Genomic DNA, 27429 nt, shown 5'->3' on the forward strand with positions numbered 1-27429 from the left:
GCGATGTGCAAGCCTCACCAAGGAGTACATCTTTGTAAGAGTGCATCGCTTTGTCCCATGCATCAATCAACGTGCGATTGTCATTACATGAAGTTGCTTAAACGATGCATTCTTGTTAGCATTAACAGAAGGAACGTAATTACGAGAAGAAATTGGCGTGCGAAACTTTAGAGCTTTTTTCGGCACCACCCAAGTATTGACATCAACAGGTCCAGCATTTTTGCTCTTAGCAACAGTCCCATTACCAAGATCAGTGAATTGCTGTACCTTGCCTTTCCGTTTGTCCACATTCGAAGCCACTTTAGCGGTAGAGACTCCACTTTGCTTGACTTCACTTGTGGGTTTTCCAGTAGGGATAGAGGTGGATTTTCCAGTAGGGATAGAGGTGGACAAAGGAACAACAGAGGGAGGGGGTTGCAAGACCGGCTCTGGACATTCGGATTGCATATGACCAAATTTGCTGCATCGAAAACCAAATTCACAAATTTTCCCCATTTAAGTTTAAAGGGGCGCTTGCCTACCCATGGATCACCTGAGTCAACCATAATACCATCGGGGGTAATCTTGTCCGTGTCCCAAAGAATGCAAAACCTGTTGGTATTCGCATCCAATTTTGGAGGATAGATAACCTTTCCAAGCTGCGCAGCCAACAGCGGCAAGAAATGTCTCCACGTTCGGGGGAAATCAACAATTTCCACCCACACCGGGCATTTGTGACGAATAAGACTTTGGTAGTCTTTAGTGAGTGCCCACGGTAGAACATGTGTCATCTGCGTATTAAAAAAGAGGGGAGACATCTCAAGCAAAAGATTGCGAGCTTCCATGTCTGCGAGCAAAACTTCATTAAATCCACGCGACACGCGTGCGCGCACGCACACACACACACACACACACACACACACACACACACACACACACACACACACACACACACAGTGCTTATGCACGCGTGTGTGTCTGTGTTCAAAGCGTATGTAGATATCAACACTTGCTTTTTCATAGGGTACTTATATTGGTACACAATTTATTCGGTAGATGTCAACACATTCTTGTACAAACGGTCCTCATATTGGTCATTTCCTTGATAGTTGAATCTGGGCTTACGCTGGTTCCATGTAGGTATAGATATATACTTGCAGCAGTTGTTCTGCATGATTTCCATCAAGAGAAGGATTATTGCACTCAAAAGTTACGAGGGGCTTTTATTTATTTTGTTTTGCAGAGATCATTTTATTTCTTCTATTTACTTGCAGCAGTTGTTCTGCACGATTTCCGTCAACATAAGGATCATTGCACTTGAAACTTACAAGGCGCTTTTTTTGATTTTGTTTTGCAGAGATCATTTTATTTCTTCTATTGGGGTATGTAATATTGTTTCTGCAGCAGTCATTGGCTCATGTTCTCCAATACAGGTGGAAATTCTGTTTGAGGAGGTGGAGCTACTTTTTGAGGTGCCAATCTACTTGTAGGCTCTCTGGTTTGAGGTTGCTCTCTGCCTTTCAAATTTTTACAGTCAAAGCTGTAATTCATGCTCTTGATTGCAAGATGGCAATCTGGAAACATTTAACTACAGATTTTTTTCGAAGATTTTGCAAAGCTGTTTTATTTTGACTTTATATTATATGGTTTTAAAGCACCATGTGCCAAATATGGAGGAATGACAATTGTGTTTTGGTGGTACAAATGTTTCTGGATCTGCATTGGTTCATGATTTTGATTTGTACTTTTGCATCAGCTTGATGTGATAAAGAGATTTCTTCGTGTTGAGTTTATGACATGCAAATTTTGACAATGCTAGAGAAACCGCTCAAGAGAGTGCATATGCATCCAAGGTAAGCTGAAGAAACCTGACTGTCTTTTGCACCTTCCGTATGATCATGTTGCTCGATGCTGCAGTTCAGAAGCAAATGTAGCAGCTAAACTGGATGGCAAGTCTTAAAAAACTGTGAATAATCTGTTGCCCTTGAAGAATAAAGCTATACAAAATGAATTTGTGGCACAGGAATCCACAGAAGATGGGGAATTGATTTGTGTAGTATCTCACAACTTCCATATACACCATACAGCCCGTTACTGCAGCTATGAAGCAAATGTTAGCCAAACTTGACGGAAAGTCTCAAAAGAAGGCAAACAATCTGTTGCCCTTGAAGTGTCAAGCAATACAAAACAAATTTGTGGTTATGAGTCTGTAGGAAATGGGGAATCGATTTGCATAGTGTTTTACGACACCCATATAGACCATGCTGCCCAATACTGCAGCTTGGAAGCAAAAGTACCGTTCAACTTGATGGCAAGTCTAAAAAACTGTGAATAGTCACCGGCCCTTATTGTTAGAATAGTTGAGCTATACGAAACACATTTGAGGCACATGAGTCCACTGAAGATGGAGAATTGATTTGCATAGTTCTAGGTCTACCACCATTGTAAACTAAAGTACACTCCCACGGGTCCTCAGCTCTCAGACTGTGCGTCCAGATGCTTAGAGAAGTGAGGCCATTGGGTCCCTTTTATTCTTACATAGGGATGCTAAAAGCAAAGCCCCCAAAAGCAAAAACTCAAAAGCTCCTGGTTCCCAAAAGCAATTAGCTCTCAAATCTGCCAATAAAAACAGCCAGCGTAAAAAGCGGAAATCCATACGCCTGGCCATGTCAGCATGTCAGCACAAAAAGCAAAAATCCATACGGTGTGCCACGTCAGCCTGTTAGCGTGATTTTCGGGAATCCGTACAGCGTGCCACACCAGCCTGTCCGTACCGTTGCCACGTCAGCTTGGTCGTACAGTGCCATGTCAGCTTGGGCGTACAGTGCTACATCAGCTGCCTGACTGTCCACGTGTCGTCATGCCACGTCATCAATTTGTGACATAACCCCCCCCGAAAGAATTGTAGTCGGCCTCGATTACGCCTGCAAAACAGACAGAGGCCGGGAACCACCAGTCCAACAGACAGCGATTCCAAGTACCGAGGCACTAGACACGACACATCTAGCACTTGTACAAAGACGACAGTTACATCACATCACATGATATCACATGACAAATCAATCACAGAAAAATCATTCCAAAACTCAAACCATGACTGCCAACAACGTATTTAGTAACTGCATCTAGATCCATCCCGGACCTCACTGATGTCGGATTAACTAATCCTTATTGCGATCATGTCTATAGAGATTTTTTTTTAAAGACCGAAATCGTGCAATTATTTCGTCTCTCAATCCTTGCGCTCAAACAAGTTAGAGTACAAATCGATCATGTTCAATTTCGGGAATTCCATTCATAAAGTCATACAACAGAATATTGTCAGCACAGCAATATCCCTGAAACCCAAAGGATATCTGTGACTCTATTGAATCTAGGTAATCTGTGACAAAGGAGCGGAGTGACTCCCTTCTTGTGCAATCCCTCTGCACCAGATTGAACTCTGCTGATCTACGATAGACGTAGCTAAACCGAATGCTTCAAGCTAAAGTTCCAAAATCTGAGGAGTATTTGCTAGGTCCTCCTTCTCCATCCACTTCGCATCCAATGCCGGATAGTTCTTAAATTTCACTAAGAACCGCCGAATCACTTTACCTTTCACTTATCTTTCCTTGTGTGCCAAAATCTGTTCTGGAACGAGTATCTCCTGGCTTTCTTCCACTTCGAGTTGCTCATCAGGCTCCCCATCAATTGACACCTCACCTTTAAAAGGTTTCAAGAGACTCACATGGACTGCATTGTGAATCTTCCAAGTATTTGGGAGCTTGAGTCGAAAGGAGATGTCATTTATCTTTTCTTTAATCTGGAAAGGGCCATAATACCTCATGCTAAGCTTTGGGAAAAGCCGCTCCTGTTCCTTTCGTTTCCTTGCGCATGCCTTTTCAAAACGTAATTTCCAGTTGCGTCGATGTCGATATGTTACCTTCTTGTGTCGTTCTTGAGACTTCTCTAGAGCCTCGCGGACCTTGGCAAAAGCAGTGTCCAAGTCCCTCGTGTACTGGTCTGCTTCAAAAATCTTGTCTTTAGTGCTGAGAAAGGGAGAAAACTTATGAGCACCTTCAATTATCTCAAATGGCGCTTTCCCCACCGAAGAGTGAATGGTGTTATTGTAGGCAAATTGCACCAAAGGCAAATATTTTTCCCATTGAGTCTTCTGATCAGAGATGTAAGACTTCAATAAATCTAAAACAAATGAATTTGCTATCTCAGATTGCCCATCTGTCTGTAGGTGGAAAGATGAAAAGAAGTGCAACCGTGTGCCAATGTTCTTCCAAATTGCCCTCCAAACAAACTCGTGAATCGGGGATCTCTGTCGGAGACTATTGTCTCAGGCATGCCATGGAACCGAATATATGTGCAAGGAACAGTCTCGCTAAATGGTCCGGATTGACACTTTTCTTCACTGGAATGAAGTGAGCTTGCTTGCTAAATCTGTCAATGACAGTCCAAATGCCATCGTGCCCCCTTTGTGTCTTTGGAAGATCAAAGATGAAATCCATTGCAATACTTTTCCCAAGGGCGGGTGGGAATGGGTAAAGGCTGTAGTAATGCGTGTGCCTTATGCCTGCCAAACTTGACCTTTTGGCATACTAAACAACTACGAACAAAGTGGTCCACATCCTTCTTGAGTGTCGGCCAATAGAAATAATGCCGCGGTGACCCGTAAACGGTGGACAATACCACTGTCAAGACCTTTTCCCTCAAAGGCTGTGTGACACACAACATCGTTCTCTTCATCAAGTAGCTATCCCGTAATGAATATCTTGGAACTGTCTCCCCATTTTGTAGCCGAGTAAAAACATCGGTAAAGTCCGGATCTGTGGCTTACGGGATGATGGATCGTGGAAATAGCCAAGACGAGGGGCTTTCGAGACAATGCATCTGCCACTAAATTTTTCTGTCCCTAAACATGGACAATCTGGAAGTGAAACTATGACAAGATGTTAGCCCATCGCATTTGCTTTGCCGAAAGCTGCTTCTGTGACAAGAAGTAGCGTAGACTCTGATGATCTGTAAAAACTGTGAAATTGACTCCAAGTAGATAATGTCGCCACTGTGTAAGAGCATGGATCACTGCCAATAGCTCTCTCTCTCATAAATTTGGCCTACCAATTCTGGCCTTGAAAACATTCTGCTTTCATAAGCAATGTCATGGCCTTCTTGCATCAAGACTGCTCCTAGACTACGACCACAAGCGTCGCAATAAACTTCGAATGGCTTTTGCAAATCTGGCAAAGCCAATGTAGTCAGTTTTTCTTGAAGTGTCTGAAAAGCAGTCACCTCTGTCAGTCCCCACGAGAAAGGGACTCCTTTGTGAGTCAATAAGTGCAAAGGCGAAGCCATCTCTGCAAACTTCCGAATGAACCAGCGGTAGTAAGAGCACAAACCCAACAACCTTCGAACTTCATGAACTTTCTTCAAATCAGGACAATCGCGGATAGTCTCAATTTCGACCGTATCAATCTGTACTCCTGCGGCGGCTTATACGATGTGTCCCAAGAAGTGTATCTCCGGCAAGAAAAACTCGCTCTTTTTGGCATTAATAACCAAGCTATGATCGCACAATGCCTGAAAGATCTGTAGCAGATGATGTCGGTGCTCTGCTTCATTTGGAGAAAACTATAATGTCATCAAAGAAAGTGCCCACAAAAGATCGATGCTCTTGCAATATCCTATCCATCATTCGGTTGAAAGTTGTTGGAGCATTGGTAAGTCCAAAGGGCATCACCAAAAATTCGTATAAACCAAAGCTTGTCCGAAAGGATGTCTTGTAGACATCTCCCAGAGCGATTCTTTGATGATATCCGCTTTTCAAATCAATCCTGCTGAAACAAGAGGATCCCTGAAGTCTGTCAAGAATATTATCGATCCTTGAAATCGTGAATCTGTTCTTGATGGTGATTTTATTGAGAGCTCTATAGTCAATGCACATTCTCCAAGATCCGTCTTTCTTTAGTACTAGTAAAACCGGAGAACAGTTTGGTGAAGTACTAGGCTGGACGACAAGAAGGTCTTTCACTTGATTCATGATTTCTTCATTCTTGGCTCGGCTAACACGGTAAGGTGGCCGTTTTGGTGGTGTGGTTCCAGGGATCAAATCAATTGTGTGCTCCTTAGGACGAGATGGAGGTAACTCCGCCTAGTAGGCCTTTTGAGAAACAGTCAGCATGTGAATGCAGAAGTTCTTGTCGTTCTTTGCCGTATTCAGACATGTTCGTTCGTTGTTCATCATTCAATTTTTTCAAATAGATCGAGTCAACAAAATGACTGGATTTTATTAATTTTGAAATGGCCGAAGCCGATACAATAGGTGCGAAGTCTCCCTTCAATTTACATCAAGTACAATTTTCGTGCCCTTCTCATTGGTCAAAGTCCCTTTCTTATATATATATATATATATATATATATATGTATGTGTGTGTGTGTGTGTGTGTGTGTGTGTGTATATGTGCGTGTCTATATATATATGTATATATATATATATACACATACACATATACATATATGTGTGTATGTGTATATGTATGTATATTTGTATATATATGCAAATCGTGCTGAGTGATGATGTGGCAGATCCATATGGCCAGCTCTAGGGCTGTTTTTGCGTGAGGATTTGCGGTTGCTTTTTGCGTGAAGATTGTCAATGCTAAGCGTTTGGGATCCGATGCTTTAAGTTGAGTGCGTTTTGGGGGCACCATGCTGTTGGGCCCATGTACCTTTTGAACTAAGTGCCAGGGCATCCATCTCTCTCTCTACCCGCGCCTCCCCCCCCCCCCCCCCCCGCGCGTGTTAGGGTGCGCGCTGCAGACAGAGGCCTGTTTTAGGGTTCGGGCAGCAGACAGAGGCCTGTTTTTAGGGTGCATGTAGCAGATAGCAGGCTGTTTTAGGGTTCACGCTACAGACAACAGGTCATTCTATGGTTCGTGCAGGTTAGTTTAGGGTTTCCGATGTAGGCATCGTACAATAGAGTTTGTGATGCAGGCAGCGGGAGACAATGCTGACTGTCCAAAGCATCTTCCGTGAAGTAGTTTTGTGAGCAGAAGGCCAACTACATTGCAAGTCAGTTAGGGTTTCGGCAAGCGAGAAGGATTTTTTAGCATTAGAGGAATTGCACAAATTGTGGAACAAACGCATAAATAGAACAAGTGGACATGAGGAAGCAAAACGATAAAGATGACCCCCTCGAAGATGCCATCCAAAAATGCAAAGAGGAAATGCAAGAGACCATCAACGAAATCAATCGTAGCCTCCTAGGCAGGATAAAGACACTTAAGAATCGGGTGACGGCCAAGGATTTAGAGATTGTACGACTCAAGGAGGAGCTTGAAGAGGTGGGCTCACAGAGTGCACTCAAAGGAGGGGAAGTTCAACCATCGGTAATGGAAGAGCTCAACACCATAAAAGAGCAAGTGCGGGTCATCAAAGAAGAGGAGCAGCAAAATAAAGAAATGATGACTTCTTGGGCGGACATAATTACAAAAACTCAAAAGAAAGTGGATGAGGCCGAGAAATGGATCGAGGCCAACAAAAAGGCAAAGGCAAAGAATCAACCCCCACACCCTCCATCATTAACATGACACTAGCAGAGGAGGCGTGTGTGTTCCGTACATGTGAGGATTACCGGCCTCAAAGACCAAGATAATGTTGAGGAAGAGGTCAACGAACTCATGTTTATGATGGGGAGTACTGCACCAGCGCATTCAAAGGCTTGGCGAGTAGGTAACAAGAAAAGTGAAAGCAAGGGGGAAACTTCCAAGGAAAGAGCGCTTATCCTCCACTTCCCCTCTCTGGAAGCAAAGGACTTTTTTGAAGAAAAGACCCACTCTTAAGAAGACGGGTTGGGGACGACCTCACACTCTTGCAAATTGCTCATATGAAGGAGGTAATGCCAGAGATTAGAGTGGCAAGGGAAAAAGGGAAGATCGCTTTTTATAGAGATGGGGGGTTGTGATAATGGAGCGACGTTCCACATGATGGTGCGGGACCTGTGGGACTAAGTTAAAGTGGCCGTATGGAACTGTAATGGATCTCTACGCCTTGATGTAGGTGCCTTTGAGGATAGTTTTACCGAGAGGGACATCATTTTCTATTTTGAGACACATCAGGCTCTTGGGCAGTCCATGCCATAGGTGAGCGGATATAGATGGGAGACAACTTGCTAATAGGAGACCCAATCAGAGCATCGAGGACGGGGCTCAGGGGGAGTGACAATTTTATTCAGGGAGGAGTTGCAACCATTGATACATATAGCACGCAAGGATGAGCAAGCTAGGTACATATGGGTGAGACTGAAGGCAGAGACATGCAGATATCTCTACATTGCTATTTGTTATTTCCCTCCTAGTACGTCAGTATATGCACCACCTAGATGAGAGTCCCCCTTTTCTATTTTGGATGATGACATATGAGAGTTTTCTAGGGATGGTGATATTATCATACTGGGGGACTTCAATGCTAGGACTGCCAATCATCAGACATTATTCTATGATACTCCACAGGAGATGATTGAGGAGCTTGATGTTACAGAGATGGGCTTATCCAGACTATCACAGCATGAGGAGCACACTGAGTATGGAAGATACTTGATAGATATGGGGTCTCCACATGGATTGGCCATTTTGAATGGCCTACAAAGATTTCCTACATCGGGAGGTTTCACATGTTTTCCACGCTAACATGGGGCTAGCACAATGGACTATGTTATGGCCCAACCATGTCTCATTCCATCCTTTCAAGATTTCATGGTGGACACTAGGCCAGTTGGAGTAGTAGTTGATATGCTATCTTGTCTTCCACTCTCATGTTTTAGTTCAGCACAGCTCCACTAGGAGAGGTCTCCAGTGTCCACACACACTCGGTATACATTTGTAAGAGAGACAGATTCTGTGTACATGGATGAGATATATAGGCAGCTATGCATCCAGGAGCCAAGACGGCCACTAGATGAGCTCACTCAGATATTGAGAGAGACGCTCCATGAGGTAGCATCAGAGGCATATCCCCACAGTCAGCCTACATAGAGATGATCTAGGAGCATGCCCCATAACAGTTGGTATGATGAGGAGTTTCAAGTGACGAGGATGAGATTGCACAGGGAGGTGATCATGGGTATTACCACACATAGACAGTCACGGATTGTCTTTCGCCGGCTAGTGCAAGGAAAGTAGAGGGCTTATATATCTCAGCTAGAGCGGAATCTGTATAAGCTGTTTACGAGTCAGGACTCAAGCGAGGCATGGAGACTATTCCATGAGCATTCACCACCGCCAGCCATCACCTCCACAGAGACATGGGGGGAATATGCTACATCTCTCTACATAGCAGCAAGGCAGCCACCTTTGCCAGACCCGACACATGCCCTGAGACATGTACTTTCTTTATTGTTGAGAGGGTAAGGAAAGCCATTGACAGGATGAAGACAGGGAGGGCACATGATCATGATGGTGTGGTAGCAGAGTACTTCATCCATGCCACATATATGCTTGCAGAGCTTCTTGCTATGATGTTTAATCGAGCCATGTATGAGGGTTTTCTTGAGACTCGGAGTATGTCCACGATTGTGCCTATTTTCAAGTCAGGAGATCCCATGACTCACAAAAATTATCGCACCATCATGGTTGGTCACACGTTGGCTAGGCTGTATGCATCTATTCTTGAGAAGGAGCTGAGTAAATGTGTAGAGAGAAAGGACATACAAGCATCAGGGCAGGCAGGATTCAAGAGAGGTTTCTCCACCATTGACCAGATTGTGACACTCAGAGCTATGATTGAGGAGGGTAGATACCATGGCAGGAGGATCTATTGTAGCTTTGTGGATTTCCGCAAAGCTTTTAACACAGTGCCAAGAGCCAGACTTATACGCAGACTACAGGACATTGGTGTGCCCACATAGATGATTTGGCTTTATTAGGAGTGGTAGGGCGGGTACGTACTACTGAGGGTAGGTCTGACATGGTCCACTCCACTATTGGGGTGAAGCAGGGATGCCTGCTATCTCCGACTCTTTTTGGGATGTATGTGGATGAGTTTTCAGACTATGTAGAGCGAGAGGGAGACAAAGGTGCCTAGCAGGGACATGGAGGGGATGCATCGTCATTTGGATGCTTTGCACACATTTGCTCATGATAGTGGATTGTTTATCAACCTTGGAAAAATCAAGGTTATGGTGTTGAACACCAGATCATCAGGAGGTCAGCACCCACATTTACGTATATGGCCAGGAGACAATGGAGTACACAGATGCATACACCTATCTTGGAGTAGTCTTCAGTGGACCGGTAATTTCATTGAGGAGAGCAGCAGAGACTAGGCTGACGAGAGCTTGTGTAGCCTTGGGAGGATTGGAGAGGATGTGTTCGCAAATTCAGTTTCCGGAACCGCAAACAAAGCTTGGCTTTTGACACTCTAGTGGCTTCAGCTATGCTTTACGGAGTCTAGTGTGGGGACCCTCAGTAGACCAATATGGCAGATCTGGCAGCACGGATGGATGATGTATGGAGAGGCCTCTGGTCTCTATGATTTCTCGGATGATTCGGGCCAAGGCCCAAGTGCCACATGAGATTATCCGGGCTTAGGTAGCCTCTCCACCCCTCGTGGTTGTGTCATTGACTAGATCAGTATCCTTTATACATAGTGTATGGGACCTCCTCAGAGATAGATACAGTAGGCTAGCCTTGGAGTCATCTCGACAGCTAGCACTGTAGGGTGACACAACATGTTGGTATGGGCAGATGGCATCATGGTTTCAGTCACATGGCTTCAACATGGATAGATTGCCTCCATTCCAGTACTCCTTGGATGCACCCTCCCTATCTCTCACTCAGATAGAGATCACCAGCCTCGTAGGTCATGATCTGATTCAGCTGGATACTAGGAGCACATGGATACAACCGACACACGAGGTTGACACGAAGATGGCTTTCTATAGAGAGCATCTTCTCCAACTCACGGAGGACGGTTTTGTGAGTAGGCAGGCATACATGGATACACACCTATCTCACGGGATACGGTGAGCTATTGGGCAGATACGCACGCTCTCCCATTGTCATTCGCGGAGAGGCAGTTGTTCATTCTTTACCTCTCATTTCTAATGTGCAGATGAAGATTGAAAAGAAACAGGAGAAGGAGACTCTCTCAGTCCTTTCTTCTCCAAAGCCCGACACACATGTTTTGCATGATAAAGATGTGATTGTTCACAAGGACGATGGTTTAGATGATGGTTTTTCCAGTGAAGCTAACCTCATTGCAGATACGATCAATCACGCAGAACCGATCTTGGCTCTCGAGCCGAGGTCCAAAGAACCCACTCAGGAAGTATTGTGTGTTCGCATGATTAGTCAGCACGCATTGTTTGAGTGTTTCATTCGTGACGGTTTCTTGTATTTTTGTCGCCGTCTTTATGAATTCCCTTTCCACAGGCATGCCATATTGTACGATGCACTTGACTCACTCACGAATGAACACGGATGTATGCGGATCTCTCTTGAAAGAACAAAAGTTTGCATTCATGGAATTCACATTCCATGTCTCTTCCTTGGCATGACAGAGTCTTAGAAAGAGCACAAGAAAGATTGTCCGTTAAGCATTAGCATTTCCGTTGTGATTTGCCACAGTTGATAGATTTAGATCAGAAAATGAAGTTTTGATCCCATTTTTTGCGGTTTTTGGTGAACGGTTTGGCACTTCATCACTTTCTTCATCTACATTGCATGCACAGTCTTTTAGGAAGAATAGTATTTTTCCACTCATTCTACATGGAATGAGTATGTTCATGGTTTTGTGCTGGAAGTGGTTTCATGAATTTTTCTCCTCGAAGATTCGTGATGAAGGTGGACCTACGTCCATAGACATAGTTGGAGCATTGAAGCAGCCACCGATCCCTTTGTGTCGCTTTTGACGCGGCCCAAGGAAGCAAGCATTGCAGACCTTTATGAAGTTCAAGTATCGCACGACCCACGTATCAGAGTGGACCGGCGAAGAGTCCTTCCCAGGATTCCAGACATTGTTGGCGATCTCCCTCGACGCCCTGCAGTTCGGTACCAGTTACCTCACTTTAAAAAGGAGGGGATGTCATGTGCACATCTAACCCTATGTGCATGTGGACAAGCTACTTCAGGTCCAGTCTCCAGGTCAGCTTAGGAGGTGTTTTGGCACCTTTGTGAACTTGTGCGCAGGCCGTGCATGTCCAGGCACTTAGAGTGTTGCATCTCCTCTAGTTGCACACAGCATGATCATCATCATTAGAGTCAATCGCCATGATGAGCATTTTACAGTGTACATAACCCATTTTTCCTTTCCCTATTTTATCCATTTTTCACTTATTTTTAATAAGTGACTTTGTTGGGAAAGTGAGTAGGGCAAATTTGCTAGTCTCTTTAAAAGAAACGTAGGGCTACCACTTTCTGGCAGAAGAGGCAGAAGAAGTACCTACACTTGCAGTGCACCTTCTCAGCAAGACTGGCACGACTACCTAGCGGTTTCCAGCCATCAAGACCAGCCAATGTTTTTCTACAGCAGGCCAGCCCTGGCGTTTTCAGCAGTACCACATCAGCCTGGCGATTTTGCAAGTTGCAGATTGTCCTAGCGTTTTGTAGTTTCTCAGCGTCAGAACATCCATTGCGTCAACGTTTTCTGTTTTCAGCAATTAGACTCCGCAAGTACAGCCCTAAACCTTGCAGATCTCACCTCCCCACAGTAGATCCTCGCCGCACGGTTAGATAGCCAGTGTTTTCAGTTTCAGCCCGCTGTTCGCAGATTTCAGCATCTGCGTTTTTCAGCGCATCGTTGTCCTTGCCGACACAGTGTAAGAATTCAGCAGATAGCAGATTTGCAGATTTCAGCCCCTAGCGTTTTGGATTTCAGCCCGTCTCATCGCTGTCATCATTGTCGTCGACATCGTCGGCAAGTCCATTGCATCTAGACCATTGTACTAGATTTGTGCAGTCAATAGCATAGAGCTCTCTCGCCTTAGAGAGTGGGGCCCTTGGAGGAGGGTTTGACAACATTCTGGTGTCGTATTCTTTTCTCTCTCTCTCACTCTCAGCACCTTCATTCAGTGTTTTGTTACTTTGTTTGTGATCATTTCCACTCTCTCACTAAAGGAACTAAAGGCTCTCCCTTCCGTAAGTAAAAGGAACCCTTGAGCACAGTTCGGAGCACTCATCTTGAGCAAAATTCAACATTCACATCTGCTGCACCTTACATCCCACCCACACTAGAGGTATGCTAATTAATCGAGTCATTAAGCTAGGTAGATTCAGGCGCCCACGACCATGGGGGGCCTCACATCATCGACGGAGGTGGGAGCAGAGGATCAAGACCATCCTAGCTCGACATGCGAGATGACCAGTCAGAGTGTTGACCATGGAGGATATTGATGAGATTTGGCATCGATCGATGAGGAATCTCATATGAGCATGACCCGCCTACCCCTAATGATTTGTATCTCATTTGTATCACTAGTGATTTGTATCTATCTTTGTATTAGTTTTGTATCAGCTAACCCATTATATCGGCCCTAACCCCATCACTCCCCCCCCCAAAAAAAAAAAAAAAACCTATTTCGTGTCAGTTTCAGTTTTTCAGTTCTTTGTAAACATTGTATCAGATTCACCAATTGTAACTTTTTGGTCTCATACGTCAATTTGGCCTCTTGAAGATGTTAATATAACATTTCATTTCATTTCATTTCACTTTCTATCACCCAAGTGTGGTAGATTGGTTATACCATTTCCCTCTTCAAGAACAGGGCTCGAGTTCAACTCTCGTCGGATAGTTCTTTGAGGTCTCTTGGTATAGTTTCCTTTGACGTTAAAAACCATTGGTCAGATACACACATTTTCACATCAGCTGGAGATTGAGACTGGTAGATTTAGAGGGATACCAGCGGACAACAGGATATGCCGCTTATGCCAGCTAGAGCTAGAGACAGAGCTACATTACGTGTGTCATTGCACAGTGTACTATGAGATTCGGGGCCGTTTCCATTTCTTATTCAGAGAGGTTTTGGTCCTTTCTAAGGGTCATGAGTTATGAGGATCAAAGATGTCTTGGGCTATATCTACTTGAGTTACACAGATATAGAGACACTTTATTGGGGAGAGCTAGTTTTCACTAGATATGGGACAGTTAGAGGAGCAGCCATCACTGCAAAGCTCGGCCCACACTCATTCGACCACTACCGGCACTCTCATCGACCAAGCACTGGAGCTACGGAGATCCTGAGGGCCACGATTGAGGAGAGGGGCTACATAGCATCGACGGAGACTACAGCAGAGGATTCGAGCCATACTCTCTCGACATCCAGAGTGCAGATGAGGATGGATTGTAGTAGTAGTAGTATTTTTGTTCTAGTCTTTTTGTACCCAGACATGGTATCAGATTCACTAATTTGTAACAGATTGGTCTCATAGGTTATTTTGGCCTTTTGAAGACGTTAATATAACATTTCATTTCGTTTCTCTCTCTCTCTCTCTCTCTCTCTCTCTCTCTCTCTTTATGGTGATACCATTGCTCAGCCTACCAGCCACCCATAGGAGTCGGTAGCACTCCTATCAGTTCTTTGTTTGTAGTTTTCTTGTTTGTACCCAGACTTGGTACTAGACTCATCATTGTAATCAGTTGGTCTCATAGGTCATTTTGGCCTCTTGTAGACGTTAATATATCATTTCATTTCATTTCATTTCTCTCTCTCTCTCTCTCTCTCTCTCTCTCTCTCTCTCTCTCTCTCTCTCTCTCTCTATTCAAGTTTCAGTTGTTGCAGTTTCTGTTCGTGTGTTGCTATTGATTTCTTGCTTGGGGGTCCAGCCTGTTACACTAAGGACCAAGGTCTAGCTTTGTGGAGCACGGTACCGGTTATATTGATGACACTGACCCATCCTTCACGTGTTGCCTCCATCGTTGCCTCAAATGATTTTAGCAACAGCCTTCGTGATCTCCTCCTTCATGGCCCCTTTGTTTACCTCTATGATTTTTCCCGCCTCGTGTGTGAGCTGGTCTGGTAAAAATGGAAGGCCTCCGTTAAGGAACTGCATCTACTCTTGTGTGCTGATCGTCTTTTTTCTCTTCGCTGTCCAAGGTTTTCTTATTCTGGTTAATGAGCTCTTTGAGGGCCTTCTCCAGCTTGTTGGAGAGTCAACCGGCTTATGCATTCCTTTTTGATTCTCATACAGCTTTTGTGGGAAGTCTCTTGTAGCTTTTGTGTGAGGTAAGCTGAACGACATTATCGATATCTACAGAAGAAATCACACTTTTTCCTCTTTGTTCTCTCAGGCTTTCAAGAAAATTTTGATGACAACTCCAGAGTTTTCCTCCATGAAGACGACAGATCAGGAGGCTGTTAGGTGTGGGGGGAAACAAGAACTCAGACCTGTCGATGAAACTTCTACTGGTCAAGAAATTTCTGTTTCTTTGCCACCTCAATGTTTGTATTATGCTGTATCACTGGAGGTCAACGTAGATGAGGTTGGTTTTAGTTTAAGCGATAAAAGAATTATACCTGGTAAGGGTATCAGGAGAAGTGTTGCAGAGCAGAAGTTACTTCCAAACGAGTGCTTACTTATGCATAAGAGAGCGGATCTATTTTCAATTAGAAATCTGTGGCTCAAATTTTTATGGGGCGATGGATGTACTTTACTCTTCTCTTCTGGATTTGATGAGTCAAGCCTTCTCCTTGCCAAAAATCTATCAGAATGCTCGAAGAATAGTACAAATGTTAGCACTACATCTAACACTTTGGAGAGAAAGGATGCGATTTTGGAGGCAAAGGATGACAATGAGCATGAGTCTGGGAAATGCCAATTGCTTTTGCAAGGATTTATTTTTAGGATCAGTGGACCTTGGTATCTTTCTGATGTTGAGACACTGACTTCAACAATCTCTGAGAAAGACAAGGACTTGGAGCAGACAAACAAAAAATGCTGGATGAGATTAGAATTCCAAATGGAAAAGTTTCACGTGGATGATGGTGGGGAGTCCAACAATCTCAGAAACAAAGCCCTATCAAGATGGGATGGTGGATCATGTCTCACGATTGTCGTCACATTCTCTGCTGATTGCAAAAGAATTTCTGTGATTTCAAAGGTACGAGCCTCTCCTTGTTCCTTCAGGTTTCAAGAGAGAATAAATCTAGTTGTCTTTGTTTGCTATCCCCTATGTATCAAGAGCATATGAAGGCTTAGCCTCTGTTAATTAGGGGTACATTGGTTTTTATTTTTTGGATGAATGCTATGATGGGCCATCATAATTGCAGGTCAATGACATACCTGAATGTGCAAGAATTTTTTTAAGTTTAGTTTTCTAGACCCCTTCAAGCCTGCAGTGACCATTGCTATTTTCTGTTGCTAATCCAGTCGTGTATTTGTATTGATGCTGTGTATAAGGGGCTAGTATAATCTAGAAATTTTTCAGGTGCTGAGATGATGCGTCTGTTTAGCCGTTTTTGAGAAGAGATGTAACTGTACTTAAAGATTAAAGTGAACCCTTCATAGGCAGGAATTTGTAAAGAATATTTTTTCTGTTACCTTGTAACTTCTGTGCGAGCCTCCATTCAGCTGTGCTCTCCGTTTATGCCTTACTTTAATCAGGAAAATTTGTTCAGGGTGGTTTACTTTTTCTCCAAACAAAAGCTTTGCTTATCTCACTACAAGAATTGAGGAGTATACTATCTTTTAGAATGGTCTCCATGGACACTACCGGTGGAGAACTTATTTTCACCTCTCATTCAAATAATAGATCAAAGGATGAAGGTTTGATTTTGCCACCTCGCTTGGGAAGATCGTTGTCTTTGCCTTCCAGACAACCTCAAGACGGGGAGTTTCATCAGGAACGTCTCTATTCTGCTCCATTTGAGCTTGGCATCCTAGATGAACAAGAGCCATTTGCAGCTATTTCAGAAAATCATATATGGTTGCCTGAAGATTTCCGCATGGAAATTAGTGGCTTGTGTTTTGTTTTGGCACAACACAAAACTACATCTTCAGGAAAAGGTGAGAAAATATTTAAACATTGAATGTTTTCAAGCTTGCAACTGCAAATATGATCCTTTTTTCCTGCCACATTTTATTTTGTCATTTTTGTTACTCTTGACTTTATATCAGATCCACCACATTGTAACTTTTTGGTCTCATAGGTCATTCTGGCCTTTTGAAGACGTTAATATAACATTTCATTTCATTGCATTTCATTTCTCTCTCTCTCTCTCTCTCTCTCTCTCTCTCTCTCTCTCTTTTTCTCTCTCTCTCTCTCTCTCTCTCTCTCTCTCTCTCTCTCTCTCTCTCTTTTTCTCTCTCTCTCTCTCTCTTGTCATTTTGTCATATTGTCATTCTCATTTCATTTTGTTACTTTTATTACTCGGACTTTGTATCAGATCCACCACATTGTAACTTTTAGGTCTCATAGGTCACTTTGGCCTTTTGAAGACGTTAATATAACATTTCATTCATTTCATTTCTCTCTCTCTCTCTCTCTCTCTCTCTCTCTCTCTCTCTCTCTCTCTCTCTCTCTCCAAGTCTAGGATCCCATAGTATATATCTTTGTTTTGACTGTTGTTATTTTGTTACTCTGACTTTGTATCAGATCCACCACCTTGTAACTTTCTGGTCTCATAGGTCACTTTGGCCTTTTGAAGACGTTAATATAACATTTCATTTCATTTCATTTCTCTCTCTCTCTCTCTCTCTCTCTCTCTCTCTCTCTCTCTCTCTCTCTCGAACACGCACACAGTTTGGTACCAAATGGAGCTAGCTAGACCATTACATATCATGGTTATACTCCCCTATGCATATAACCCCACAGTTAGAGCTTCATCCCCCTCATCCCTCATGCGCATGTATACATTTCCCTATGTCAGTCTATTTTTTGTACTTTGTAACAGGTATATTTTCAGCACTTTTGTCCTCTTTCTGGATACCCAGAGGACATGCATGGACATTGTTCTGTCTCATAGGCCAACTTCGGCCTCTAGAAGATGTTAATAAAGCTCTCTCTCTCTCTCTCTCTCTCTCTCTCTCTCTCTCTCTCTTCCCTTATCCTTATTCTGTACTAGTTTGGATTGTTTTGTCTTTTCCGATAGATGGAGGACATACACTCATGTAGATTTGATTTGTCTCATTGGCCAACTTCGGCCTTTTGAAGACGTTAATATAACATTTCATTTCTCTCTCTCTGAAAAACTGTGGGGATGTGCTGAAAATACATCAGATCAATAAGTGTGCCTGAGTGTTAGGTAATTATTAACCGATTTGATGGCTTGCAGAACAAGGAGCAGTTCTTCTAGAGGTGGGCGGAAGCTCCAAGGTACAGACAAGTGTTACAGGGCAATTGTTAAATTTGGAAACCACAAGATTACGTTTGAGTATTTTCTCCGAAGAAAAAAAATCAGGAGAAATAACAGGTCAATTCAGTCGTATTCCCCGATTTGGTTCCAGTTTTACCCTACATACAGGGGAAAGTTCTGGAATTGACATCAAGGACAACACTTTTTCTATTGATGATGGAGAGATTTCTACTAAAAGTGGACGTGTACTCTTGGAAGATGATGAAAAGAACTCAAGGGAAGGACTCGTCGTGAAGGATGAAAATGACTACATTGTTGAAAATTTGACTATTTCATTAAACCTTGAAAATCATACAGGTTATTTGAGTCAGTCCCAGGGATGGAGTGGTTCTTGTGCTTTGCTTGGTCTAGACATCGGAATAACCATTCCGGAGGTAGAGGTAGGGCTCAAGCTGTTTCTTAAGAGATGTCTACAACTATCGATACTGGACAATAGTGTGAAGTTTTTGCATATGCCAGACTCACTAGCATTTTTTAAAGGCCATGTGGTTATCAAACCAGGCTGCCTGGCTCGTGCATTGTTATGAATGTCTTATGTTTATCATTGCAGTTGCTGTTGGCGTTAATCTCATCCATTTCTAGCTTGCCACAACCTTTAGTAAAGGATGAGTCAAAAGAATCAAATGATTCAAGTGTAACTCCAAGTAAACAACCATCAGATAATGACTTTCAAGTCCCAGATGGTGAGTGAAAAATTTAGACTGTTTAATGAGAATCTGCCAGGTGCACAGCCTGACGTTTCTGTCAATACAGGTTCCATTGTTGCTGTGAAGGATGTTCAGGAGCATCTTTACATGGCAGTGGAAAAGGCAAACAATGATAGCTACCGGTTGATTGGTGTTTTGCATTACAGTCTTGTAGGTGACAGGGCATTTTTCAAGGTCAGGCTGCAAATCTGATAGACACTGACTTTATTTGAACCATTGGTTCGTTTCTTTCTCTCAGATTATGAACAATTCTAGAGATAGTGATTTGTGTCAACTTGTAAATCTTCCAGGTTAAGTATCAGAAAAATTCCAGAGATACCTCAGAGAGATGGTTCTCCTTATTATCTGTCTGTGCAAAGAATAAAGATGGCGAAGCATTTCGTGTTCACTACCGTCCAGGATCCGGGCTAGCAGATATATCAAGCACCCATGATGGATCATGGGAGCTTTGGCAAGCTCATTTATATAAGTACTCTTCCAAAGAAGGAGATGGTGATATTGCCTTATACAGTGACCTGAACAGAAATATGTTTCATCTTGTCAATCAAAAGAGCAAGCAGGGACTTTCTTTAGCCTCTGGTGCTCCAATGATGGTTAAGCAACCTGGCAGCCCTTTGAAATTTAAATTACTTCAATCGGGTATGCGAATTCCACCATCTGCTCAAGTGGAGATGCAAAACCTGAGCCTGAGTGCTCATGATTCAAGCCGTAATTTATCAGGTCCAGTTGCTTCCATTCCTCAGGTGGAGGTGAAGGTGGGTCGGATTTGTTTTAGCTTGCTGCATGAAAGTGGAGGGGGAAAGTACTTGCTTCCACTTCTACGAGGATCCACAGAGGATACTGAAGCTGTGTTGCACATACAGCCCCTTAAGATTAGAGTGATCGGGGGATGCAAGTTTGTATTTGAGTACTTGGAAGCTCATGTTAATCAGTGGTAAGTACTTTTCTAGTAATTAACCTCAGACATCTGTGTACTCTTCTCCTTCAGTAAGCAGGGAGGTCTTTTTGATGAGCAAGCCAAGGAGGGCCCCTCTTATATCCAAAACTTTGATGGTGGGTCTGGTTTTTTCATTGATTCCCAGGAGTTAGAACACATACGTACATAGAGATTACTGTATGTGCAAACCCGAGAGCCAGCAGCAGCATTTGTTTGTGAACTGTGTGATGGGAAAATGGAAGGAGGTCAACAGTTTTATGCAGAGAAGCCCAATGCATTAAGAAAGAAACCAGCTATAATAATAGAAGTTGATATATCATAGATGGATGCAAAGGAGACAGAGCAAGATAGAAACCATACGCCAGTGTTCAGAGGTTTTCCCCTTGGGCTCAAATGGTGTGGCGTGTATGTATGTGCCCTCATGCCTCACATGGGGCTATATCATGGCTTTGTGATTGGAGGTGCAGTTTCCTTGCTGTTCTGTTTCTAGCGATTAGATTTGAGAGGGAAGTTGAGGATTTAGTTCTTATGTTGACTTGGCTTGTCTATAGATGAGGTCCTCTATACATGTTACCTGCCATTATTCATGATTTTGGGCTGCAGTTTGCGAAGCAAGAGGCAGCAGAGGCTTCCTTGTTGGAGAACACCAATCTATGCTACCCCCCACATGCAAGGGGCAATTTGTAAGATGGGGGAATATAACTACATGGTGGGATGGCCACACATCATGAGAGTGGTCATTGTTATTTGGAAGGGGGGGGGGGTAGAGAAACTGCACCTCAAAAGGGTGCAGTTGGCTCACCCCATTGGTGTAAGAATTGATTATTCCTCTTTAGGATCCTCTACATGGGCATAGTAAAATGTGAACCTCTCCTAAATTTCCCAACTCCATGACATGGACACATTTTTTCGATGTGTAGCTTTCACTTCCCACTCCTCCCAAGCATGAAAGGGAACAAATAAAATAAACAACAAGCTTTCCCCTTTCTTTCCAATTTTAAAAGCTGTGACAAATGATTTGATTTGCAGCTTTTTTGAAGTTCTTCCCTTCTTTGAGTGGAAAATTACCGAGAGGGTAAGGAAAGCCATTGATAGGATGAAGACAAGGAGAGCGGATGATCATGATGGTCTGGTAGCAGAGCACTTCATCCATGCCAGGGATATGCTTGCAGAGCTCCTGGCTATGATGTTTAATCGAGCCATGTATGAAGGCTTCCCGGAGGCCTGGAGTATGTCTACGATTGTGCCTATTTTCAAGTCAGGAGATCCCATGATTCCCGCGAATTATCGCACCATCATGGTTGGCCACACATTAGCTAGGTTGTATGCATCCGTCCTTGAACAGGAGCTGAGTAGATGGGCAGAGCGAGAGGGAATAAGAGCACCAGGGCAAGCAGGTTTCAGGAGAGGTTTCTCCACTCTTGACCAGATTCTGACAGTCTGAGCTATTATTGAGGAGGGTAGAGACCATGGCAAGAGAATCTATTGTAGCATTGTGGATTTCCGCAAAGCTTTTGACACAGTGCCGAGAGCGAGACTTATACACAGACTACAGGACATGGGTGTGCCTACAGAGCTGATATGGGGTATTCTGGCTCTATACAGGACAGTGATGGGACGGGTACGCACCACTGAGGGAATGTCTGACATGGTCCACTTCACTATTGGAGTAAAGCAGGGATGCCCACTATCCCCGAATCTTTTTGGGATGTATGTGGATGAGTTTTCAGACTATGTAGAGCGGCAGGGAGACAGGGGGGCTCAGCTAGCAAGGACATGGATTTCTCTGTTACTATATGCTGATGATATTGTGCTGATTTCAGACTCCCTAGAGGGGATGCAACGTCATTTGGATGCTTTGCTTACATTTGCTCGTGACAGTGGATTGTCGGTCAATCTGGGAAAAACCAAGGTTATGGTGTTCAAGACCACACCACAGTGGGTCGGGAGGTCGGCACCCACGTTTATGTATGGCCACGAGACTGTGGAGTACACAGATGCATATACCCATCTTGGGGTAGTATCGGTGTTTTCACTAAGGAGAGCATCAGAGACTAGACTGACGAGAGCATATGCAGCTTTGGGAGGACTGGAGAGGATGTGTTCGCATGTTCAGTTTCAGGAACCCTGAACAAAGCTATGGCTCTTTGACACTCTAGTGACTCCAGCTATGCTCTATGGAGTTCAGGTATGGGGACCCTCAGTAGACCACCATAGGAGATCTGGTAATACAGATGGATGGAGATGTATGGAGAGGCCTCTGGTCTCTATGATCGCTCGGATGATTCTGGCTAAGGCCTCAATATCACATGAGATTATCCGAGCCGAGCTAGCCGCCCCCCCCTCGTGGTGGAGGCACTGACGAGATCAGTTTCCTTTATGCACAGTTTATGGGATCTCCCTAGAGACAGATACGCTCGGCTTGCCTTGGAGTCGTCTCGACAACTAGCTCTACAAGGCGATACAGCATGTTGGTATGGACAGATGGCATCATGGTTCTAGTCGCATGGTCTCAATATGGATAGATTACCTCCGCTTCAATACTCCTTGGATGCACCCTCCTTGTCTCTCACACGGACAGAGAACACCAGGCTCATACGTCAGGATTTGATTCAACTAAATACCAGGAGCACATGGATATAGCCGACACAGGAGTTGGGCACGAAGATGGCCTTCTACAGAGAGCATCTTCTCCAAATCACGGAGGACGGCTTTGTGACTAGGCCACCATACATGGATACACACTTGTCTCATGGGATAAGATGCGCTATTGGACAGATACACACATCCTCACATCAGCTCCAGATCGAGACTGGCCTTCTGAGGGGTACCGGCAGGAGCTAGGATATGTTACCTATGTAACTTAGAGCCAGAGATAGAACTGCACTACACATGCCACTGCCCGACATACTATGAGATACGCGGACGCTTCCACTGCTTGTTCAGAGAAGGGTTCGGAGCTTTTTCTAGAGTCGTGAGATACAAGGATCAGAAGTGTGTCGGATTGTTCCTGCTAGAGCTGCACAGACTTAGGGAGAGCTTGCTGAGGACATTAGGGGAAAGACAGTCTCAGAGACGAATCACAGAGTTCTTTACACCAGACAGAGGAGAGCAAACGGAGCAGTCATTACAGCCTACTCATCCTAGAGGTACACTGCTTGACAGAGCCACCGAACTTGGCAGATCCAGACGTCCACGACCTCGGGGGGTCTCCCACTACCGACGAAGGTTGCAACAAAAGATACAGATCACTCTAGCTCGGCATGCAAGACGCCCAACCAGAGTTCTGACCAGGGAGGAAGTTGATGAGATCCGACAGCGACTGATGAGAGATTTCATCTGAACCCACAAACCTCCGCCCCCCCCCCCCCCCCCCCCCCCCCCCTTTTCCCCCTTCCCTCCCCCCCTTATTTTCTTTCTCCTTAGTGCCTTAGTGTTTTAGTGTTAGTTCTTTGTAACTTGGTAATTTCTGTACTCAGACATGGTATCAGATTCACCAATTGTAACTTCTTGGTCTCATAGGTCATTTTGGCATGCGAGAGGTCTACTAGCAGAGCTTCTAGCAGTTATGTTTAACCGTGCCATGTGTGAGGGCTTGCGTGATACTTGGAGCCTGTCTACGATCGTACCTATCTTCAAGTTAGGAGATCCTATGGAGCCTGGAAATTATCGCACTATCATGATTGGACACAGATTGGCACGGTTGTACGCATCCATTCTTGAGCAACAACTGAGTAGGTGGGCAGAGGGGGAGGGAATGCGTGCTGTTGGGCAGGCAGGGTTTAGGAGAGGTTTCTCCACTCTTGACCATATTTTGACACTCAAGGCCATCATCGAGGAAGGCAGATCCCGCGGGAGACAGATCTATTGTAGCTTTGTGGACTCCCGCAAAGCATTTGACACAGTACCCATAGCTAGATTGATGCGCAGATTACAGGAGATGGGAGTACCCACAGAGCTCATTTGGGGGATCATGGCACTGTACAGATCAGTAGTAGGGCATGTACGCACCACAGAGGGTCTATCTACACCAGTTCACTCCACTATTGGGGTGAAGCAGGGATGCCCGCTCTCTCCTACTCTATTTGGTATGTATGTGCATGAGGTTTCTGACTACATTGAGAGAGATGGTGATAGAGGGACACCGCTGGCAGGGACATGGATTTCGCTATTGCTATATGCTGATGATATTGTGTTGATCTCGGACTCTCCGGAGGCGATGCAACGTCACTTGGATGCTTTGCATAGGTTTGCCCATGAGAGTGGCTTGTCTGTCAACCTTGGTAAAACCAAGGTCATGGTATTTAATACCACCCCACAGTGGATCGGGACGTCAGCGCCCGTATTCACATGTGGCCAGGAGACAGTGGAATATACAGATGCTTACACTTACCTTGGGGTGGTTTTTAGTGGACCAACATTTTCTTTGAGGAGAGCAGCAGCGACTAGATTGACCAGAGCCCATTCGGCATTAGGGAGACTGGAGAGGATATGTTCACATGTTCAGTTTCCGGAGCCTCGGATGAAGCTCTGGCTCTTTGACACTTTGGTGGCTTCTGTATTGCTCTATCGAGCTGAGATACGGGGGCCTTCATTGGATCATCACGGGAGAGCAGGTCGTACTGATGGATGGGGGGACATGGAGAAGCCTCTGATGTTTATGATCTCGCGGCTCATTAGAGCCAAGGCTTCAGTACCATGTGCCATTGTCTGAGCAGAGCTAGCTGCCCCCCCACTAGTAGTTGAGGCGTTCACCATATTTTTTTCCTTCCTACACCGCTTGTGGGAACTTCCCAAAGACAGATACGCCCACCTTGCACTTGAGTCCTCTCGATAGTTAGCCAGGCAGGGAGACACAACATGTTGGCATGGGGAGATGACGTCATGGTTCCAGGCACATGGATTCAGTATAGACAGATTGCCCCCCTGCCAGTACTCATTGGATGCACCCTCTCTGACTCTTACAGAGTCCGAGACCACCAGTCTCATTCGCTAGGACCTGATTCAGCTAGACAACAGGAGGACATGGATACAGCTAGCACAGGAGTTGGGCACGAAGATGGCTTTCTACAGAGAGCATCTTCTCCAGCTTACGGCGGACGGTTTTGTGACGAGGCCCAAATACATGGACACCCACCCGTCTCATGGGATACGGTGTGCCATTGGCTAGATACGCACATCCTCACACCAGCTGCGGATCGAGACCGGGAGATACAGCGGAGTGCCAGCAGAGGACAAGACATGCACCCTGTGTGACATGGAGCGTGAGACATAGTTACACTACACATGGCACTGCCCCGTCTACTACAAGATACGAGGCCGCTTCCACTGCTTGTTCAGAGAGGGGTTTGGACCACTCTCCAGAGTCATGAGGTACGAGGATCTGAGATGCCTGTGTTTGTTCCTGCCCGAGTTGCGCAGACACAGAGAGAGCCTGATTAGAGCAGAGATTAGCCAGTCTTAGAGACACATCACAGACTTCTTTAGAGCAGACACTGGACACCCAGGGGAGCTACTACCACAGCAGATCTTGTCGCCTCACACCAGAGGCACATTGATCGATCGAGCGACTGAGTTGGGGAGATCCACTGCTTGTTCAGAGAGAGCGTGATGAGAGGAGAGGTTAGCCAGTCTCAGAGACACATCACAGACTTCTTTAGAGCAGACACTGGACACCAGAGGAGCTACTACCACAGCAGATCTTGTCGCCTCATAGCAGAGGCACATTGATCGATCGAGCGACTGAGCTGGGGAGATCCAGACGCCCACGACTTCGGAGGACTACACAATATCGACAAAGGCTACATCAGAGGATTCGGATCACTTTGGCCCGACATGCATGACGCCCGGCCAGACTACTGTCCATGGAAGAGATTGATGAGATCCGCCAGCGACCGATGCTGGATTTCTTGTGCTTGTGATTAGCTATCCCAGCTAGCTGCTTAGTTCACACCTACCAGTTTAGGATCCCATAGTACTTTCATTTTATCATTTTGTCATTTCATTTGGTTACTCTGACTTTGTATCAGATTCACCACATTGTAACGCTTTGGTCTCATAGGTCATTTTGGCCTTTTGAAGACGTTAATATAACATTTCATTTCATTTCATTTCTCTATGTGTGTGTGTGTGTGTGTGTTGGCGTGACCTGTTGCAGCCTCTGCTGTGTGTCTTGCTGCACCTGTTGAAGCTACGCAGCTGCACTAGTGCACCTGTTCAGGCGCGCGCATCACTCCCCAGCCCCAGCACACCCTTTCAACGTGCTGGTCTCGCCCCCTGCAGGTTTCTGTAGCGCGACACTCCCTAGCCCCAGCGCGCCCTTTCAACGTCCTGGTCCCGTCCCCTGCAGGTTTTTGCAGCACTGTCGTGCCAACCGCCGTCCCGCCAGCCCATCCCCCCCCCTTTCACAGATTTTTCAAATTTTCGAATTCTGCAGTCTTTTAAATACAGCTGTCAAAATTTTCCAAATACAGCAGGTAGTTTCTTTCAAATACAGCAGGTAGATTTTCTGCGCAGAATTATTGCAGAGCAGATCATAGCAGATTTCCAATTTTCCAAATTCTGCAGTTTCTTAGGAAATAACAGGAAATAGCAGATTTCAGATACAACAAATTTCAAAAATTGCAGATTTTTAGAAAATTGCAGAAATTGAATACGCCATGTATGCTTCATGTGGGAACATGTATGCATAATGTGGAAGCCCCGGTAAGTGTAGATCTCTGCAACATTTTGTCTCGTCTCGTTTGTTAGTAACGACCAACCATGAGGAAGCAGAATGACAAGCGCGACCCCTTAGAGGACGTAGTCCAAAAGTGCAAAGAAGAAATGGTCGAGACCATTAACAAGATTAACCACCACCTATTAGGAATAATAAAACTGCTCAAAGATCGCGTTCTGGCCCAAGAAAGCAAGATCATTGGATTGGGAGATCGTGTGACGGCCAAAGACGAAGAGATTGCGTCACTCAAGAGGGAGCTCGCTGAGGCACAATCACGAAATACACTTGAAGAAGAAGAATTGCAACCTTTAGTAATAGAAGAGCTCAACACGATCAAAGAGCAACTGCGAGCCACCAAAGAGGGGGAAGAGCAGCACAAAGAAATGACGACCTCTTGGGTGGATGTTATTACAAAGACTCAACAGAAGGCAGACGAGGCCGAGAAATGGATAGAGGTTGCCAAGAAAGGGAAAAGCAAGGAAACAACAATTTCCACACCCAACATAATTAACCTGACACTAGAAGAGGAGCAAAGTTGTGTGCGCTCTCTATATGTGAGAATTTGCAGGCTTAAAGACAAAGATAATGTGGATGAAGAGGTAAAAGAACTCATGGCTTTGACGGGGGTGCATGAGCCGATGCACTCAAGAGCATGGAGAGTGGACAACAAGAAAAATGGGAGCAAGGGGGAAACCTCGAAAGAAAGGGCACTCATCCTTCGTTTTTCCTCCATGGAAGCGAAGAAGAACTTTTT

General features: G+C 44.7%; 1 protein-coding gene across 4 annotated transcripts in view; it reads left to right on the top strand.

Annotated features, from left to right (window-relative positions):
• The window catches only part of LOC147432665 (vacuolar protein sorting-associated protein, putative (DUF1162)), a 303484-nt gene that overhangs the window by 55741 nt on the left and 220314 nt on the right, over positions 1 to 27429 (top strand). For 3 of the 4 annotated variants that reach the window (XR_015185566.1, XM_086492512.1, XR_015185565.1), the window contains 7 exons: positions 1337 to 1451; positions 15250 to 16059; positions 16577 to 16964; positions 18233 to 18693; positions 18864 to 18996; positions 19067 to 19194; positions 19311 to 19954. Coding sequence is in view for 2 of the 4 variants with exons in the window: in XM_086492512.1 (XP_086348638.1) it covers positions 1337 to 1451; positions 15250 to 16059; positions 16577 to 16964; positions 18233 to 18693; positions 18864 to 18996; positions 19067 to 19194; positions 19311 to 19954 (2679 nt within the window). In the remaining 2 variants the exon portion in view is untranslated. Of the gene's footprint in view, positions 1 to 1336; positions 1452 to 15249; positions 16060 to 16576; positions 16965 to 18232; positions 18694 to 18863; positions 18997 to 19066; positions 19195 to 19310; positions 19955 to 27429 lie in introns of those variants that run through there. The other variant, XM_086492511.1, reaches the window with a different exon arrangement.

Source organism: Adiantum capillus-veneris, chromosome 20 (genome assembly GCF_014529385.1).
Source record: "Adiantum capillus-veneris isolate H3 chromosome 20, ASM1452938v2, whole genome shotgun sequence".
NCBI lineage: Eukaryota > Viridiplantae > Streptophyta > Polypodiopsida > Polypodiales > Pteridaceae > Adiantum > Adiantum capillus-veneris.